The following is a 19,604-nucleotide window of genomic DNA, read 5'->3' as shown; positions in this document are numbered from 1 at the left end:
GATTGGCAGAAAGGAAAAAAGAGAATAATTACTGCCATTTAATGAAACAGAATTTATGAAGGGCTTCTAGCTCCAGGGTCATAACTCCTGTCTTATTGGAATTTTAGGCTAGAAAACCTATTTTGTTTTTATTCTTATTATTTTCCCTCATTGTGTTAGTCTGTTTAACTAAGGCAAAGTTTTTGATCCTACAAAGGTCTAGGTAGGTCTGGAATGCACTTGAGCCTGCAAGCTTCTCAGTTTCTGATGTTCAGATTATAAGGCGTAAAATAAGTTACCAATTGAGGCTATGAAATCTCATTCTCTAGGGATCCTTAAAAATAGGTTAGAATTTCAGTAGTCTGATAGATTGGTAGATGTTTAGCCTTACCTGAAGGAAAGGAACTTTGGACTAGCTTTTTCCTAGAGGAAACTGTCAGATTTATGTTTTGAATATGGTCCAGCAGTAAATGAAAAATAAGTTTCTAAAAATACCTATTTGTTTTTGGCTTTGTATGTCAGCTGTGATTCCCAGCAGCTGTAACTACTGACAAGATCTAAAAACAGATTTGCAATTATTTGCTATCTTCTCCATGTTCCTGCTCTTTGGCAGCTATGCATATGTGATTTTTGCAGGAAGAGCCTCCTGACAGTAATGTGGACATGAGTTTATTATTTATTCCCCAACATAATGCTTCTCAGCTCCCCACTCCTTCCTAAACTGCTCAATCTTTGAGACAGGAGCGCACCACTACCTTTAGGGTATGTCAGATTCTTAATAGAGCTGGCTTGTATGGAGTTCCATGATATTAAGTTTCACTGTCATTACTGGGGAGGCACCCAGAGTGCACGTACATTTAGTGAATGTATGCTGTATCTACCTTTCATATCAGTAGGTCACAGTTGGCGTGCATACTTCAGCTAGGATAGGACACAATCAAAGTTATTTCCAGCATCCCCCACCGTTAGAGAAGTAAAATGTGAAGATGGCATCATTAGCAACAGTTCAGGCTATGGGAGGGAATTTACTTCAATTCAGGACCCATTCCCTCTCCTTTCTGCTTACTTGAGTTTTCTTTCGTTTAAATTGTGGGAAAATTCACATCGTGTGAAACTTAACTATTTTACATAATCTCTACACCCAACATGGGGCTTGAACTCATGACCCCAATGTCAAGAGTTGCATCCCTACCAACTGAGCCAGATAGGCGCCCCACACTTAACCATCTTAAAGTGTACAATTCAGTGGCATTTAATACATTTACAATGTTGTGCAACCATCACCTCTGTCTACATCCAGAACATTTTCACCTCCCCAAAGGAAACCTCATATGCTTTAAGCAGTCATTTCCCATTTCCCTTCTCCACCTACCCAGCCTAGAGTTCCTGGCAACCACTACTCTTTTTTCTGTTTACGTATTTGTCGATTCTGGACATTTCATATAATCATGTAATACATGGCCTTTGGGGTTTGGCTTCTTTCACTTGCCATAATGTTTTCAAGGCTTATCCATGTTGTAGGACATCTCAGTATTTGTTTCCTTTTCATGGCTGAGTAATAGTCCACTGTATGGAATATACACGTTTATTTCCATTCATCAGTTGATAGACATCTGGATTGTTTTCATCTTTTGGCTCTTGTGAGTAATGCTGCTATAGATACTGCTGCACAAGTATCTATTTGAGACCATTTTCCATTTTTTTGGGATGTACACCTTGGAGTGGAATGGCTGGGTGGTGCAGTATTCTGTGTGGAATTTATTGAGGAACAGTGGCTGCACCACTTTATAATCTCACCAGTAACGTGCTGGGCTTCCACGTTCTCCACATCCTCTCCACTTGTTATTTTCTGTTTTTTGTTTGTTTTTAAATTATGGCCATCCTCGTAGATGTTAAGTGCTGTCTCTTTGTGGTTTGATTTGTGTTTCCCTAATGACCAATGATGTTGAATATCTTTTCATGTGCTTGTTGACCATCATGTTTATTCTTTGGATCAATGTCTATGTAAGTCTTTTGCCCATTTTTGCACTGGGTTGTTTGTCTTTTTTGTTGTTAAATTTTGGGGATTATTGATATATTCAGAATACTAGACCCTTATCTGATAAGTGATTTGCAAATAGTTTCTCTCATTTTGTGGTTGCCTTTCTACTTTCTTGATAATGTCCTTTGATGAGCAAAAGTTTTTAATTTTGATGAAATCCAGTGTGCTTTTTCTTTTGTTGCCTTTGCTTTGGGTGTCATATTTCTGAAACCATTGCCAAATCCAAGGTTATAAAGATGTGTAGTTGTTTATAAAGATTAAACAACTCCTTTGTTTTCTTCTAAGGTTTATATAGTTTCAACTCTTATGTTTCAATCTTTTATCCATATTTAGTTAATTTTTGTATATGATTGCAGGTAAGGGCCCAACTTCATTCTTTTGATTTGGAAATCCAGTTGTTCCCAACACCATTTGCTGAACAGACTATTCTTTCCTCATAAAATGATTTTGGTCACCTAACCAAACCAAACCCAACTAACCTTGACCATAGATATACATGAGTTTATTTCTAGGCTCTTAATCACATTACATTGATTTATATGTCTAGCTTTATGCCAGTGCCATACTGTTTTTATTACCATAGTTTTGTATTAAGTTTTGAAATCAGGAAGTATGCATCCTATAACTTTGTTCTTTTTTCAAGATTATTTTGGCAATTTGGGGGTCCCTTACAGTTCCCTATGAATCTTAGGATAAGTTTTTCCATTTTTGCAAAAAAGACTATTGGGATTTTTGTCTAACTACTTTGATTAAAATTTCCAACAAATTCATCGAACAGAAGTGGTGAAAGCAGGCTTCCTTTGTCTTGTTCCTAATTATAGAGATGTGACTTTCAGTCTTTCACCACTGGATATGGTGCTAGCTATGGGTCTTTCATAAATGACCTGTGCTGTGTTGAGGAATTTCTCTTCTATCCTTTGTTTGCTGAGTATTTTTATCATGAAGGAGTGTTGGATTTTGTCAAATGCTTTTTCTGCATCAATTGAGATGATCATGTGATATTTTTCTTTCATTCTGTTAATGTGTCTTATATTACATTGATTGATTTCTGTATGTTGAACCATCCTTGCATTGCTGGGATAAATCCTATTTGGTCCTGGTGTATAATCCTTTTATTATACTGCTGAATTCCGTTTGCCAGTAGTTTCTTGAGGATTCTCTCTCCTTTTTTAAACTAAAATCTCATAGATTTAAATAGTCCTCCCCTGTGCTAATATATACTCCTTTATTCTCTTCTTCCCATTATTCAAAATTAACCAAATATTTGGTTGTGTTTCCTTCACCTTTTTTCCTATGTCTTTGTGAGTAGAAAGCTTCCAAAACATATGTAGATTACAGAATACTATGAAGGGCAAATGTTATTATCACCCCTTTCTATCTTGAGCTTTTTCAATATTATCATTCATGAGAAATTTTAATAATATTCATTCATAATGCTTTTTTTCTTCCACAGAGAAGAAAAAGGGAAATTGGGAAAATAATATTCCTTTGCATTTTTTTTAAAGATTTTATTTATTTATTCGACAGAGATAGAGACAGCCAGCGAGAGAGGGAACACAAGTAGGGGGAGTGGGAGAGGAAGAAGCAGGCAATAGAGACAGCCAGAGAGAGAGGGAACACAAGCAGGGGGAGTGGGAGAGAAAGAAGCAGGCTCATAGCGGAGGAGCCTGATGTGGGGCTCGATCCCATAATGCCAGGATCACGCCCTGAGCCAAAGGCAGACGCTTAACCGCTGTGCCACCCAGGCGCCCCATAATATTCCTTTGCATTTTTGACATTGGAACACATAGAGAAGCCAGTGGCTCAAACATCTCCACTTCAGTGTTTCATAAGCTCCAGGACGCTTTTTATTAAAAAGCTTTGTCAAACGTGTTGCTATTTAAAGGTCTCCAGAAAGAGTTGTTTCTAAGGATGGCAATACTTGAGAAAGAACAGTTCTATGACTTTGTTTTGTAGCCATAATGTTTTCCAGTAATTGGGTCAGGGGAATATAAATTATTCACAGAAACCAGATACAGTCAATATGGTAGACTGATTCAGAACTTTTCCAGATGCATAGAAATGCTCAGTGAAATATGAACAAAGAAAGGCTTTTAGTATGTAACAAGTTCAAAAGAAACACACAGAAACCTAGGTGCCAAAAATGGAAGGACACAAAAGCCAGTGGGCTAAGAGGGAGATGAAGCTGAAGAAGGGACATCAGAGCACATAAGAGGCTCGGCGACTGATGGTTCAGAGATTAATGCAGGGAGAGGAGATAAAACGTCAGTCCCACATGAGATAGAAGAGAACCCTATGCATAATGCTGCAAATTTGGTTCGGCTGCTATTTTAATGAAACAGAAACTAGAAACGTTTTACTCAGTAGATTGACAAAGCAGCAATGCAGAGGAAAGAATTACCCACTAGAAACTGGAAGCCCATGCTTATGCATGAGGTCCAATTTTAGACTACTCCCAATGCTATAGGAACTAAGCTAAGATAATATAAAAATTGATGTAACCCATAGGATCCTGGCAGAGGCAAAAGAAAATCATTCTGAAGAATGATTTCATAACTAGAATACACACAGTAAATGAACCACAGTGAAGGAGAGTCATGGAATACTGCAGACATTTATTAGTCGCCGCCCCCCCACCCCCACAAGAACAGGAGATGCAAGGGATGTCTGAAAGAATCTATAAAATACTGAAGAAAGAAGATACAGAAATCAAAAAGCAAAGAGTAAGGCAGTATGTAAAAACAGGTGGGTCTGGAAGATAAACATGAAAAGGGTACTAATTTAAATTAAAGCATGCCAGTCAGCTGAATAATAGTTTAGATAAAGCCAAAGAAAGAAAGGAAATGGAAAATGTAGAGATGTAGGGATGTGGAAGATAGAATTTTATTTGTAAGAAGCCCCTGAATAAGAAAAAACAGAGAACTGGGGACAGGCAGCATTCAGAGTGTTTTCCATACGTGAAAATAAACTTTCAAGTTATAGTGACTTTCCAGGTCTGAGCAGCTGAGCAGGATATAAAACCAAATCTACACCTCGTCACACTAAGTGTTGTAACAAAACTGCAGAACACCAAAGACAGAGTAATTATAAAAATATCTAGAAGGAGAAAGACAGATTACCTGCAAAGAACTCGTCCTCTAAATGAGTAGATAATTAAAAAGAATATAAGAAAGAAGAAAAGGAGCAAAGAAAAATGTGATACACAAGAAACATAAAATAAACGATACTACCTAAACATATTTTAGAACATGATTAAGTATTACTTGTGTTGCTTATATATGTAAAACAAAAGTATGACATATAGATGGAAGATTATTTCTAACCTTATTATACTCGAAGGGAAAAGAATGAGATCTGAGAGGAATATAGGGACTTTATATTTGAGCTTTTATTGTTTTGTTAAAATTTGAAGTAGGGGTGCCTGGCTGGCTCAGTAGAGGAGCGTGTGACCCTTGATCTCAAGGTCATGAGTTCAAGCCACACATTGGGTATAGAGATTACAAAAAGTAAATAAATAAATAAATACATTTAAATATCTTTTTGAAGTAATTCTCACAACCAGGACAGGACTTGGTGCAAGAGTGCAAATGGAAACCAAGTCCCACGCCTGATTATGTGGAAGTTATAAGTCAAGCTAACAAATAGCCATATACCTTGATTAACATACCTTCAAAATGACTGTGGTGCTTTGTGATTCCCAGATTCTCTGGGGGTAGGAGCCAGAAAGTGGTGCCATGGAGAAGAGTTGGCAGACCCCCGCTTTGTATACACTGTGAGGGAGTTTGCACACATGTGTTTGGACATCCCCATCCATACATATCCCATGCAAAAAACCACTCATTGGCCACCCACAAGCCTAGGAGAGTGCACACTGGCTATAGGGTCTGCTCTTAGGAAAATAGAGCTAGTGAGGAGATCAGGTTGGCCTTGGATGCTAGCTTGGAGAGGTATCACTCAACAGGGACTTCTGGCATCCCAAATACCTGGGCTGGGGGACAGACATGGGCTCTGGGTGGACATATCTCCTTGGCCCTAGGTACCCTTTGCCACATGGAAGGAAGGGCTGCAGGACAGAGTGGGTCCCTCTAAAATAAGGGGTCAAATGGTGGAGCTACCATTTGCTAATGCTCAGCAGGTTAGTGGACATGCACTGTACTAGTTTCTATGTGTTTGGAGTGTTTCATCTTAAAAAAGAGAGAAGCATCCATCATTTCATGAAGGATAAGGACATCTGCCCAGCACAAAGGCAGGGGCAGGAACAGTGCCAGTAAGGCACCCTGTGTTTGGTACAACGGAATATCTGTTTCCTCACCTGCCCATTGAGAGACCAAGATGTGTGATTTCCCACTTGTGTGGTCCTGTGAAGTTCTCATTCGCCCCACCCCTAAGCAGAGCTTCTGGACCTGAGTGTGGAGGGACAGGGATGGCCAGGGAGAGGAGTGGTGTGCTAGAAGAGCCTAGGCTGAGACTGTCCTCTAGGTTCCTGGGGAGGGAGTGCCTTTCCCTGACCACAACCTGGCTGGAAAGCCTGTCCTAGGGAGCTGCAGCCCAGCCCTCAGGAGCCCCCGCTTCACACACACCCTGGGCAGAACCTGGAAGTGCCTTCCATGGAGGCATCCTGACCAGCGCTGGGTCACACAGGGAGCAGAGCCCTTCATTACCTTCCCCATGTGCTAAGAGCAGCCAGCACAGGGAGCCCCAGCCTGTCAGGGGGCAGCGAACTCCCCGAGGGACGGCACACGGCACACTTACAGGCTCCTCCTCGTTCATCTGCTCCTGTCTGCCTGCTGGCCAGGGCAGTTGCTCAGCAGGGCCCAGTGAGATTAATTTAGCCCGTGGAAGAAAAAGACATGAGGGAGAAGGGAAAGCCAGTGTGAAGGGATAGAGAAAGTGTTTTTCCTCATCAGCCCTCAGACATTTTGCCAAGCTTAGCTAGCTGAGGCTCACCTTTAATTGGTGATGAATTAAACATTGTCCTTTCAACCAACATAATCAGAAAATGTTCTGGAAATTCAAGTGCAAAGTGAACTTCTGCTCAGAGAATATCGAGAATACCTTGGGCCCCGTTCTTCTTTCGAGGCTCTTGAGGTTGCTGGGAAGTGAATTCCGGTCAGGAGCTCAAGGCCTGCAGACATGGGACAGGGGGAGGTGCTCGGGACAGCAGGCAACTACAGCTTCTGTGCCCTCATGTTCCCACAAACAGCAGATCATGGATTTGTCTGCCACGGCTGCCATTGCAAAGTACCACAGACTGAGTGACTTAGCAGGGATTTATTTTCTCACACTTCTGGATGCTGGCAGTCCAAGACCAAGGTGTTGGCAGTGTTGGTTCTTTCTGAGGCTGATAGTCTTCTTAGTCTTCATATGGTCTTCCTTCCATGCGTGTCTGTGTCCTAATCCCCTCTCCTCAAGAGGACACCAGTCATCTTGCATTAAGACCCACCCTAATGACCTCATTTAACTTAACTACCTCTTTAAAGGCCCCATTTTCAAATACAATCTCATTCTGAGGTAACTGGAGGTTAAGACTTCAACATATGAATTTGGAGGGAACACAGTTCAGCCCGTATCAGAGGGCATTGGCAAACTCCCACACACCAGGAATCTCCTGTGGCAAGCAAAGTGATGTCATAATGATAAGAAATCAAAGCCCTCTGGCCTACCTGGGCAATTTTAAAGCACCCCCGCTTTCTGCTTTTTTTTTTTTTTATGTTTTTTTATTATGTTAGTCACCATACAGTACATTCCTGATTTCTGATGTAAAGTTCGATGATTCATTAGTTGCATATAACACCCAGTGCACCATGCAATACATGCCCTCCTTACTACCCATCACCAGCCTATCCCATTCCCCCACCCCCCTCCCCTCTGAAGCCCTCAGTTTGTTTCTCAGAGTCCATAGTCTCTCATGTTTCATTCCCTCTTCTGATTATCCCCCCTTTCTTTATCCCTTTCTTCCCCTACCGATCTTCCTAGTTCTTATGTTCCATAGATGAGTGAAATCATATGATAATTGTCTTTCTCTGCTTGACTTATTTCACTTAGCATTATCTCCTCCAGTGCCGTCCATGTTGCAGCAAATGTTGACAACTCGTTCTTTCTGATAGCTGAGTAATATTCCGTTGTATATATGGACCACAACTTCTTAATCCAGTCATCTGTTGAAGGGCATCTCGGTTCCTTCCACGATTTAGCTATTGTGGACAATGCTGCTATGAACATTGGGGTGCATATGGCCCTTCTCTTCACTACGTCTGTATCTTTGTGGTAAATACCCAGTAGTGCAATGGCTGGGTCATAGGGTAGCTCAATTTTTAACTTTTTAAGGGACCTCCACACTGTTTTCCAGAGTGGCTGTACCAACTTGCATTCCCACCAACAATGTAGGAGGGATCCCCTTTCTCCACATCCTCTCCAGCAATTGTTGTTTTTTTGCCTTGTCAATTTTTGCCATTCTAACTGGCGTAAGGTGGTATCTTAGTGTAGTTTTGATTTGAATTTCCCTGATGGCTAATGATTTTGAACATTTTTTCATGTGTCTGTTAGCCATTTGTATGTCTTCATTGAAAAAGTGTCTGTTCATATCTTCTGCCCATTTTATGATTTGTTTATTTGTTTCTCATGTATTGAGTTTGAGAAGTTCTTTGTAGATCTTGGATACCAGTCTTTGTAGCATCATTTGCAAATATCTTCTCCTTTTCCGTGGGCTGCCTCTTAGTTTTTTTGACTGTTTCCTTGGCTGTGCAGAAGCTTTTTATCTTGATGAAGTCCCACAAGTTCATTCTATCTTTTGTTTCTCTTGCCTTTGGAGATGTGTCATGAAAAAGGTTACTTTGGCCGATGTCGTATAGGTTGCTGCCTATGTTCTCCTCTAGGATTTTGATGGATTCCTGTCTCACATCGAGGTCTTTCATCCATTTGGAGTTTATCTTTGTGTATGGTGTGAGAGAGTGGTCAAGTTTCATTCTTTTGCATGCAGCTGTCCAATTTTCCCAGCGCCATTTATTGAAGAGACTGTCTTTTTTCCACCGGATGTTTTTTCTTGCTTTATCAAAGATTAGTTGCCCAAAGAGCCGAGGGTCCATTTCTGGGTTCTCTATTCTGTCCCATTGGTCTATGTGTCTAGTTTTGTGCCAGTACCATGCTGTCTTTGTGATCACAGCTTTGTAGTACAGCTCGAAATCCAGCATTGTGATGCCCCCAGCTTTGTTTTTCCTTTTCAACAATTCCTTGGAGATTCGGGGCCTTTTCTGGTTCCATACAAATTTAAGGACTATTTGTTCCAGTTCTTTGAAAAATGTCATCGGTATTTGATCGGGATAGCATTGAAAGTGTAGATTGCTCTGGGTAGCATGGACATTTTTAACTATGTTAATTCTTCCAATCCATGAGCATGGAATATTTTTCCATCTTTTTGTGTCTTCCTCAATGTCTTTCAAGAGTGATTTATAGTTTCTAGAATATAGGTTCTTTACGTCTCTGGTTAAATTAATTCCAAGGTAACATATGGTTTTTGGTGCTATTGTAAATGGGATGGATTCCCTAATTTCTCTTTCTTCAGTCTCATTATTCGTGTATAGAAATGCAACTGATTTCTGAGCATTGATTTTGTATCCCGCCACATTACTGAATTGCTCTATAACTTCTAATAGTTTGGGAGTGGCTTCTTTTGGGTTTTCCATATAGAGTATCATGTCATCTGCGAAGAGAGACATTTTGACTTCTTCTCTGCCGATTTGGATACCTTTGATCCCTTTTTGTTGTCTGATTGCTGTTGCCAGGACTTCTAGTACTATGTTGAATAATAGTGGCGAGAGTGGGCATCCTTGTCGTGTTCCTGATTTTAAGGGAAAGGCTTCCAGCTTTTCCCCATAGAGAATGATATTTGCTGTAGGCTTTTCATAGATGGTTTTTATGAGATTGAGGAATGTACCCTCTATCCCTACACTCTGAAGAGTTTTAATCAGGAAAGGATGCTGTATTTTGTCAAATGCTTTTTCTGCATCTATTGAGAGAATAATATGATTTTTGATTTTTTCTTTCTGGATAAAATCTAAGACACCGATAGATTTGCAAATGTTGAACCACTCCCTTTCTGCTTTATAGGAATAAACAGTGGCTGTGTGCCATATTTCATTACGGTAGTGGCAAACTTGATGGGAACCATTTCCAGGAAAGGCAAGAAGAGCTCCTAATCCTTGTGTTTTCTAAGAAAACTCACCTTGATTTTAACTGTTTCAAAATAACAGTCAGGTTGTGCAGAAAGAAATCGGTCTCTTGCTGGAGACCCAAGGCTCTTGCCCTTGGTAATTTATTGGCTCAGGAAGAGGCAGCTGCAGGTGGAACGGAGGCTTTAAGACATTTACCCTAGAAACAGATCACTGCTTGCAGAAGCCTTCTGGAAAGCCAAGGGTGTGACTGGTATGAAAGGGCACTTGTAGTGCATTTCAATTAAGAGGAAGGCAGCGTTGAGAGGCATTCTGTACAGGACAGACTGGAAACAGAGCGCCTTTTAGAAGAGGGAGCAGCGCACTCAAGGTGTCGAGATAGCATCTACTGTACATAATAGAGCTGCTTGCCAACCTGGACATTTTTCCTGACATGAGGAAGCCTTTTTCCCCTGTCTATTTTATTTTTGCAACCTCAAGTCACTGGGTGAGGCCCTTTGAGAGGTGTGCACATGAACCGGGACTGACTGCGTTTGATCTGCCTACAGGATGAATGAACGTGACCGCCTACTGAAGAGGCTCAGCAGGAAGACGCCGCCCACTCTCTTCCGGGGAGGCTCCATCCAGCAGTGTGTCCCCCGTAAGTAGCCCTGGTCACGTTCTGTCAGCCCGACCCCGGGCACGCAGGGAAGGCCGTGGCTTCGTTAAAGCACGCCGGTGCTGACAGGGCTGGACCCCAACCGCTGCCAAGCCAGAGTGCTACATTTGGAAGGGGAATTTGTGTATTTGGCCTGATGCGAACGTGGCTTGAGTGTAGGTAATTCCCTGGGACCCCATCAAATGCCTGAATGACAAAAATCCTGAAACTTAAAATCCTGATGTAGTTGAGATCCTTCTGTCAGCCTTCCAATAGGATTTTGTTCTAAGGCTGAAATGATCGTACTTTTAGATTATTGCCCCCAAAGATAGCAATATGCACTGTTTTAGTTAATATAAGCTTATTAATTAAAACAATGACAATCACTGGGGGAAAAAAATCTCTGTACTTTTCCCAGGAAGGCTGCCCCACATCTAGCATTGGTGCCCCACTCAACACCAGAGGCCAGGCCTGGTTTCTGCTGAAGGGACCAGACCTAAGCCAGGGTCAGTGGAATTGCGCCAGACCCAGGGGAGCGGGCAGGAGGCCATGAGAGAGAGATGGTGGCAGAGCTCATGAGGTTGTGGGGCTATTTCAGCAATTCAGCCACTTGAATCCCTGCTTGGGAGGGGGGAGCATTGTTAGCATAGGTTTCCTTCAGGAGGGGGTCATCTGCCTTCCCCAAGGTGAGGCCTGTTGGCATGTCATCATCTGTCACCTGCTTCTGCCCCTCCAAATCCCACCTCTTTTTCCAGAATCCCCTCTCTTACACACACATGTCACATCTCTTCAACAACACTGCTTCCTACTTCCCTTTCTCTCCTTGAGGTGTTCAGAAGGAAACAAGAACAGTTTAGGAGAAGTGAGGAATCTTTGTATCCATAGTACAGGCATTGAGGGGTCTGTGTCAGGTTCAGTTGAGCCCCACCCAGCAATAGATCTTCACAGATTTTCTAAGAGAGAAGGAAAGGGGTGTACTCCCTCTCCTCGCTTCCCCACATGGAATACCAACATGGCAGACAGCTCCATGTGATGCCTCACATGCTTTGTGTGCCGTTCCTGGGAGTAGGAGGTTTCAGCCCCAAGAGCACCTGGCAGAGGCTCAGGTCACTATAGTAACTGGCCCAGTGGGGCCCAGTGATCTGCCTCGCAGCCATGGTCTCTCTGAGCCAGGAGAGAGGTCCAGTCATGAGGCTTGATGGTGCAGTCCAGGGAGCGAGGTCTGTGGGGCCCCACTTCTGGAGCTGGGCTGCCTGGGGGTCCTCTTCCAGCTCTGTCACTTTTTTTGTGCACTTAGGTAAGTTAACCTCTCTGTTTCTATATAGGTAAAATGGAGATGATGTAAGAACTGGGTTTTTGGGTAGAATTAAATTAGATCATTTATACAAAGAGCCTAGAATAGTACCTGACGATAATGGAGTCCAATAAATGTGAGGTATTACTGGTTTTTTTCTGCCACTAGTTGAGTAACTTTGGGCGATGTATATATTTCTCTAAATTTCTGTTTCCTCCACTGGGAGAAAAAAAGAAATCTAATAATATACATCTAAAAGGAAAAAAATAGTACACATCTTACACAGTCTTTGTGAGGCTTCAAGACAATGTATATAAAGTGCTTCTTTCTAGCAGACACAGAGAAAATGAGTACTGATTCTGTAAACAGTGAGGTTCATGCCATGGAGCCCTGCTGCTTCTCAAATAAATATTTCATAATAACCCTAGAAAGAATATATAAGATACATATATTAAGATCAAAGACCGAGTAAGAACTTTTACAGGAGAGTCATAAAATGTCTTAAAACAACTACTAAAAAAATTTTGTAAACTTGGGATTTTGAAGGACAAAAGAAAATTAGAATGAATAAGTACAAGAAATTAAAAAACCTCTAAAATCACACCAGATTTTAAAAATACCCATCAACTAATAGTTGAATAGAATAGAATAGAATAGAATAGAATAGAATAGAAACCGATCGATAACCAAACGTTCTGTCAGTAACAACCAGAGAAGGCCGTGGAGCAACCAGAGTGGTCCTGGTCTGTGAGAAGTTCTGCGTTCTCCTCTCAGCTTCCGCCTAGCTATCCTTCTGGGTCTGTCCTTCCGCTGTCCTGAGCCTGTCTTCCCAGGAAACTGGAAGGAAATCTGTCATCTTGGCAGCATTTTTAGTTCCTTACAGGACACCAACACACAGTATTCATAAATGAGATCAGCATTTCCTACAGTCTCATTTCCTTGTTGTCCTCATGGTCGTCCCCATTTCTGTTGCTCAGGAATCTTTTTCCAGACAGGAAACTTCAACTCTCATGAAGATGTTATCAGAGCTACTTAAGGAGAGTTCTATTACAAAATAATGGGGGAAAAAATGACATGGTTTTATGGACTTCACCAAATGTTCTATCAGGAGAACACAAAACAACTAAGACACTCCCCTCCCCTCCATCTCCTTTCACCTACCCCCATTCTGCCCCCAGATTCCAGCTGCAGCTGAGCATTTAGGAAGCAGATACACTGGGAAGCCAGCCTGGGGAAGTTCAGGAGTTGGGTCCATGGACGGCTTTCCCAGGCCCCCACCATTACTTTCTGGCTGTCAGGACTTCCTGAAAGATGAATGAAAGTGGGAAAGGCTAAGAGCTGGAGGCTTCCTCTGAGCTCCCCATTTGGATGCAAATGGTGGCTAAATGTTCATCAGGCAGAAGCTGGTGACCTGATGGTGCATCTTTGTCAGGCTGGGGGTGTAGGCTGGACAAGTGGAGGCTAGTTGGGTGGTTAGAGTCTCTCTTGCCCCACTGAAGCTTTTCCCATTACAGCCCTAACGCCCACCAGGCCCAGTTTCTGAGAGGAAAATATTGTATCTGAACCAGGGAGATACGCCTGCTCCAATATAACCCTACCAAGCCATCCTCCTTTCCTCATGAGTTGCAGAGTTCACTTCAAGTCTTGGTGGAGGCTAAGAAAGTCTAGTGAGGAAAGTCTTAATGCATAACATTCTGGAAACAAGATGGTGGATGCAACCAATGGGAACTGCGGGACAAGCCCTTTGGTCGTGACCCCAGGGTACTCAGCTTACCCTGAGAGGAGAGATTTGGTATTGGGAAAGTCCTCTCAAGTAGATACCCAGAAACCCTTCCCAGTCTGGAGTGGCTGAGTAATCCAGCAGAAGACCCTTGTGACAGTGGGACAAATACAAGCCACAGATGCCTTCCAGCTATCAGCTGTGTCTCTGTCCCAGTAGGCATAGGCAGGATGCAAATGAAAAACAGAAGAAGCAAGACAAGGCTTTTGCTCCTTCCACTTGACCGAGAAGTAGGAAATTCTACATGCTAAGCTAACTTTCCCAAAAGGAAACTCCCAAAAAATGTTTCTTTTCTTTTTTTTTTTTTTTGTCTCAACAAGTCCCCTTCATTTCTTCCTCTCCACCAGGACCCCCTCCAAAAGCCCACTAAAAAAGATAGGTAGCAGCTATTCTATTTGGATGGGTTGTTGTGACAGATGCCCTTCTTCTTTGGTATGGAGGTAGAGGCTTCTTCCTTTGGTGCTGAGTGTGAATCACCCCTGAATGAAGGAGAGGGTTCTATGGCCTGGGTATAGTTAGCCATGGAGAAACCTGGTGCCCGTTGGGTGGGCGGGAGCTCTGAGGGAACTTGGACCTCACCTGGTCCCAGGCCCTTTGTTTCACAGAACAGTAAACTAAGAAGACCCAAAGAACTTAAAGAACCCATGGTCCTGTGGCCAAGTTACTGCCAGGCAAGGAATAGAAGCATACTTCTTGCCTCAGACTCTGGGCCCCTGGATCCAAGATGGAAGCAAAGCAGGAGGAGAACGCCGCCTTCAGGGTGGAGAGCTCACTAGTCCTCAGCCTGCCACCAGAAAGGCTCCTGGAGAGCATGTAGAAGGGGCCCCCCTGCTTGAGATCAGAGCCACATCCACCTGGGGTGGTACTGCAGGCCACAGGACAACCACTGCGTGGCCCCCACAGGAAAACATCAAATGTTTACTAGAAATGTTCCCTTTAAAGACCAAAGAATAAAGATTATGCACATTGACCACAGAACACAGCCTTGTGACTGGAGGAAACAGTGTGGTTTGCTAGATTCTGCTTTGAAACATCCCAAGGAAAGGCGTCTGGTCTTGGACTGCAGTCAAAAAGCTGCACAAAGAGCACCTTGTCTTAGAGGGGCCACCACAGCACAGGCGAGGGAGGGAGCCGCCCCTCAGAAGCCAGACAAAGGACGGCTCCTTGTCCCCGGGGCCTCACTGATCAACTCATCCCGGGAAAATCTAAAAGCTCTCAGAGGAACGGAGGAGAAAGGAGGCATTTCCTCCTCAGATCCCGTGAAGCCTCTGAAGGCTCCTTGTGTGGAAAGCCATCACAAGGAAGTTCAAGTGCCCCTCACCCAGCACCCTCAGGGCCTCCCTCTCTGGGCCTGTTCCTACATCGCAGCCCAGGGACACTGCGAGCTCCTGGAGGCAGCCAGACTGCACCACAACTGCCAGCTGCCACACAGTGCAATGTTTTGATTGGTGAATTTGGTTTTGTTAGAGATGGTGGTGAGCCAGTAGACGGAGATCTCCCTGTGGAAGACTCCTTTCTGTCCTAATCCTTCACTAGTTCTTTCTTCGCTCCCACCAGCCCCTGCTATCTAGCCCAGATCCTTCATTGCCTCCCAGGCCGGCTGCGCAGACAAACCCTCGCCTCCCAGTGTGGCCCTCCTGAGCCCCGGGGTTTCCTCAGGCGGTGGCCAGGAGAGCGGGGTCGCCAGCCCTGGGTCAGAGACTCTGGGTTACAAGCCTATGCGGGATGCAAAGTCACCCTGAGCGTCTTCTACCAGGGCCTCTTCTCTGCAATCCCCACCAAGACTCCGTTCCACGTGGCTGTTCTATGTCTTTATAGTTCAGGAACTTTCCTTTGTGAGCCAAGTGTCTGAGTAAAATAATTAGCAATCCAGGAGGTGATACATGGGCACAATTTCTGATTTCTTTTTCCTCTTTAAAGATTGTGACGGTGAACTAACCTGTCCGTTGACTAGTCATATATACACGTGGATGGGAGTTACCCTTGTCAGACATGTTACTGTGGTTGTCTTTGGGTCAGAAAGTCGAATCCAGCTGTGGGACTTTTCCATACCCCAGACCCAGAAAGGTTAGCCAACAGAGAGAGAGTCTTGTAAATGCTCCTTCGGTGGGAAGGACCAGATAGGAAGGAGGGCCCTACTTTGGGTTTTTGAATGTTGAACCTCTCCCTCAAACTAGAGATTCAGGAAGAGTGTGGGTCCTGAAAAAGCACTGCCTGGGTTTGGCTCCCAGCTCTACCACTCACTAGGTCTGTGAACTTGGGCAAGTCATGGGGGGGGGGGGGATCACCCCTGCCTCAATTTCCCCATCTGTGAAATGGAAAGAATACTATCACCTGTCTCATGGGGCTGTTGGGGGGAACGAATGAGCTGTTTGTGCATCGTACATAGAACAGGCCCAATACACAGAGCATTTGATCGTGGTTGGCGGCTGCCGCTAGTATTATTCTTATTATTGGAACTGATTATAAGAACTGGCCTTCCTGTGGCCTCTTGACTTTATTTTGTGAACTTTTCCTTTATTTCTACAAAAATAAACCCTCTGTAATTTCTGATTACCCGTCCACATCAGTCCCATGTAAAAGCATCACGTTCCCATGGCCAGTTTTCCCTACTAGGGTTGCGTGTGTGTTCCCAGGCCTGTTTATAGCTTCATCAATTGCCCAGCCAGCCTGCAGTTTCAGGCAGCTTGAGACACTTCTGGAGCAGAGCAAGTCGCCTTCCCTCTTGATGGGCACTGGGAAAGTACAGACATGTACCAGTGACCCACTGTTTACACTTCCCAGGCTGAGCTCAGCGGCAGGGTGGCCAAACCCCTCCCATCCCAGCCTCGGCATCAGCAGCCAGAACCCGTCAGGCCCTGTCTGGTCAGGCCTTGTCCTGCTCCACCCCACACTCTGCCCACGTTTCCCTTCCAAGCCACAGGTCCGTCCCGGGTCCCCACCTGCCTGAGGCTGGTGAGCCCAGTGTGGCAAAGGTCAGCTGCCATCTCCCACAAAAGCGTTTTCTTCTAAACCCCCCATGCTCCCTGATTCTCCTCCTTACCAACCCCCGTGTGTGCTCCTCTTGCAGATGGGTATGCCTTCTCTCAAGAAGAGCATGGAGCTGTTACTCAGGAAGAAATAGTCCGTGCTTATGACACCACCAAAAAGAAATCGAGGAAGAAATAAGACGGGAGTCGTCCTGATTGGTCCCAGGAAAGAGATGCGGTTTGTTGCACCCAGTGTTAACACATCTCTGTCAGAAGAGACTGGTGTCAGCAGCCAAAACACCATAAAACCCAGTTCTGTGGCCTTAGCCAACCGGTTAGTTACACATTCCCCCGCAAACCTGGAGTAGATGCCGCAGGGGAAGCTGTTCTGCCCCTTCCGGTCCGTCCGCAGTGCTTGGCCTAACTTCTGTTTACGTTGTTATGAAGCATTCAACTGTGCTCTGTGAGGTGTGAAATTAAAAACGCTCTGTTTCATCAATATTTAAACATCCGTACTAGTTGTTCTGGGAGAAAGGTAAGGGAGTTTTATGTTGCGTGAGAAACCCATCTTGTGGAATTGGAGTGGGGGCAGGCTTCCTTCCTGTTTCGTTCGCTCACAAATGAAGTCCACCAGCTGCATGTGAACTCCGTTGTAGGCAGGTTGACACCTTGCTTTGATTCCTGTCTTGTTTGTACGAAGTGGACATAAACTTCTTGATTGCAGTGAAATCACAAAAATGTCTATCATCAGGGTGGTAACCCTGAGAATGCGTCTCTGAACCTCTTAGCCACACTCCCGGCAGGCGGGTCCGTGTTCTAGCATTCTCCTGCACTCTTCCCAGGTGCCTTCCGGGCTGTCGGGCTTCCCTCGTCTCAGACCTTCTGCATGGCTGACCGCTGTGCTCAGCTCATGGCAGCTGGTGGGCAACTACCCAAACGTGCATGATTTCTTGTCCTAACACAGATTCAGATATGATGCGAGATATCCCCTCTACCACCGCCCTTCTCCTCCCGTGACTAAGGAAAAGAAGCATAGCTATTCGAGCTGCCTCTTCCTGACCACAGAGAAGCCTGAAGGTCAGTGTGTGGTAGTTCGCGTCGGCGCTCCACTCTGGTCAGGCTCTCAATACTCATTCCCCATCCTCCAGGCCACTGGACCTTGGGCATTTAGTTCAGTGAGACCCACACGTGTTTGTGCGGGAGTTCAAAGCCCATTTTGGATTTTCATTGTGGGAAACCAGTGAACAGATAGCATGTCTCCCTAGCGAAGGGACACACCTGTCACTCTGTAACTCTAAAATCAGGCAGAATGAGTGTACCCAGTAGGAGAGGAGGGGCCCCTGAGGCTGGTGGAGGAAGATGACCATCGAAGGGGACAGCGAGAGACGAGGAACACGGAGACCCGGGGAGGAGGACAGAGAGGACATGTTAGCCAAGTCTCCCCAGTAGATACTGAAATCAAGCCCGGAAGCCCAGGCACTTGTGAGAATGCCCGCGGGAGGCTAGACAAGACTTTGACATGCAGTTTTAATCAGCAAGAATTCCAGACATTTCAACAAAATGCCCTTTTCTATATGGATGAGGTTTCCATTCTTATCCAGTCAGTGGGAGACACAGGCACCTCTGAAAAGAAAGTGTCCTGACTCTAAGACATGGAGGAGAAGTGCTGTGTCACTGACTTCCCAAACTGCGGAGTCCCACCTTCTAAATTTGGACGGAACTTGCGTGCCCTCGGGCGTGAATATGAGCACCTGGAGCCCTTAATAAATGGCCAGCCTGGAGGCACGTTCTCTCCTCTCGGCTTTGGTTGCCAAACCAGATTTTTGGATGGCTTAACATAAATACTTCTGGACAGCTGTTACTGCTTAAAATGGCACAGTTCTGGGGGATGGCTGCACTAAATTGGGAAATAAAACAATAGTGCACTTTCCTTCCTTATCCTTTATTTTTGGAGCATCCACATCTCACTGGGCATTGTAATAACTGAAACTGTGTTTTGCATTGACAAAGAAAACTAATCCTTTACTTATGATGTGACCAGGATCCAGGGAGGGCTTAAGGGGAAGCAGAATAATGCAGTGAACAGGTGAGGCTTAGAAAATTCCCATTCCTTCCTCCCCGAGGTGGTAAACCATTTTTAAATACTAGAGTACCCGGTGAGATGAATCCCTGAAGGACCATCATGTGGGAATTACAACCCCCTGGAATGTGCCTGGAATTAACACACCAGACCGAGGTCTTCATTGGACACCCAGAGAGAAGATGTCCTAAATATAGAGGAGAGATGAAAATTTGAATTGAATGTGGATTAGGCATCCTGACTCTTTGGTTTCGTTTGGAACTAAGCCTCTGCAAAGGGGACTCAAACTCATTCTTTGTCAGACACTTAGCTCTTTCTTAAACTTGAAGCCTTCTGAATTAGATTTGTGAATTACAGTCTGCGTATGTTTTGTTTGGGGCTTTTCATTTTTTAGTTTATTTTTTACATTAAAATACAGTTCACATTTTCTGAGATTCAAGTATAATTTCCGATTCTTTTGACAACTGGACTTAACAGTGTTTACAATAATGAAATGTGCACACAGAAGAAAACATTAGATGGGATACCTTTCTATTCTATCAATTCTCGTATGCGATTAAGCTATCTGATGGCCAAATGACTAAATTGGGCTTCAAGGAGGAGCAGCTGTCACTGTGTGTGATGTATGATATTTAGCCGTGGCCAACTCAGGGGCT

The 19,604-nt window shown here is 44.2% G+C and overlaps 1 protein-coding gene across 1 annotated transcript in view; it reads left to right on the top strand.

Moving 5' to 3' along the window:
- Positions 1 to 19,324, top strand: part of ATP8A2 (ATPase phospholipid transporting 8A2) — a 479,733-nt gene extending 460,409 nt beyond the window's left edge. Inside the window, exons 35-36 of the mRNA XM_026493019.4 lie at positions 10,737 to 10,828; positions 16,970 to 19,324. Coding sequence (XP_026348804.2) covers positions 10,737 to 10,828; positions 16,970 to 17,067 — 190 coding nt within the window. The 3' untranslated portion in view covers positions 17,068 to 19,324. The remainder of the gene's footprint in view (positions 1 to 10,736; positions 10,829 to 16,969) is intronic.
- The last annotated feature ends 280 nt before the right edge of the window (positions 19,325 to 19,604 follow it).

The sequence above is a fragment of the Ursus arctos genome, unplaced genomic scaffold (genome assembly GCF_023065955.2).
Source record: "Ursus arctos isolate Adak ecotype North America unplaced genomic scaffold, UrsArc2.0 scaffold_10, whole genome shotgun sequence".
NCBI lineage: Eukaryota > Metazoa > Chordata > Mammalia > Carnivora > Ursidae > Ursus > Ursus arctos.
The sequence above is the reverse complement of the archived record's forward strand: the minus strand, read 5'-3'. Positions and strand labels throughout refer to the sequence as shown.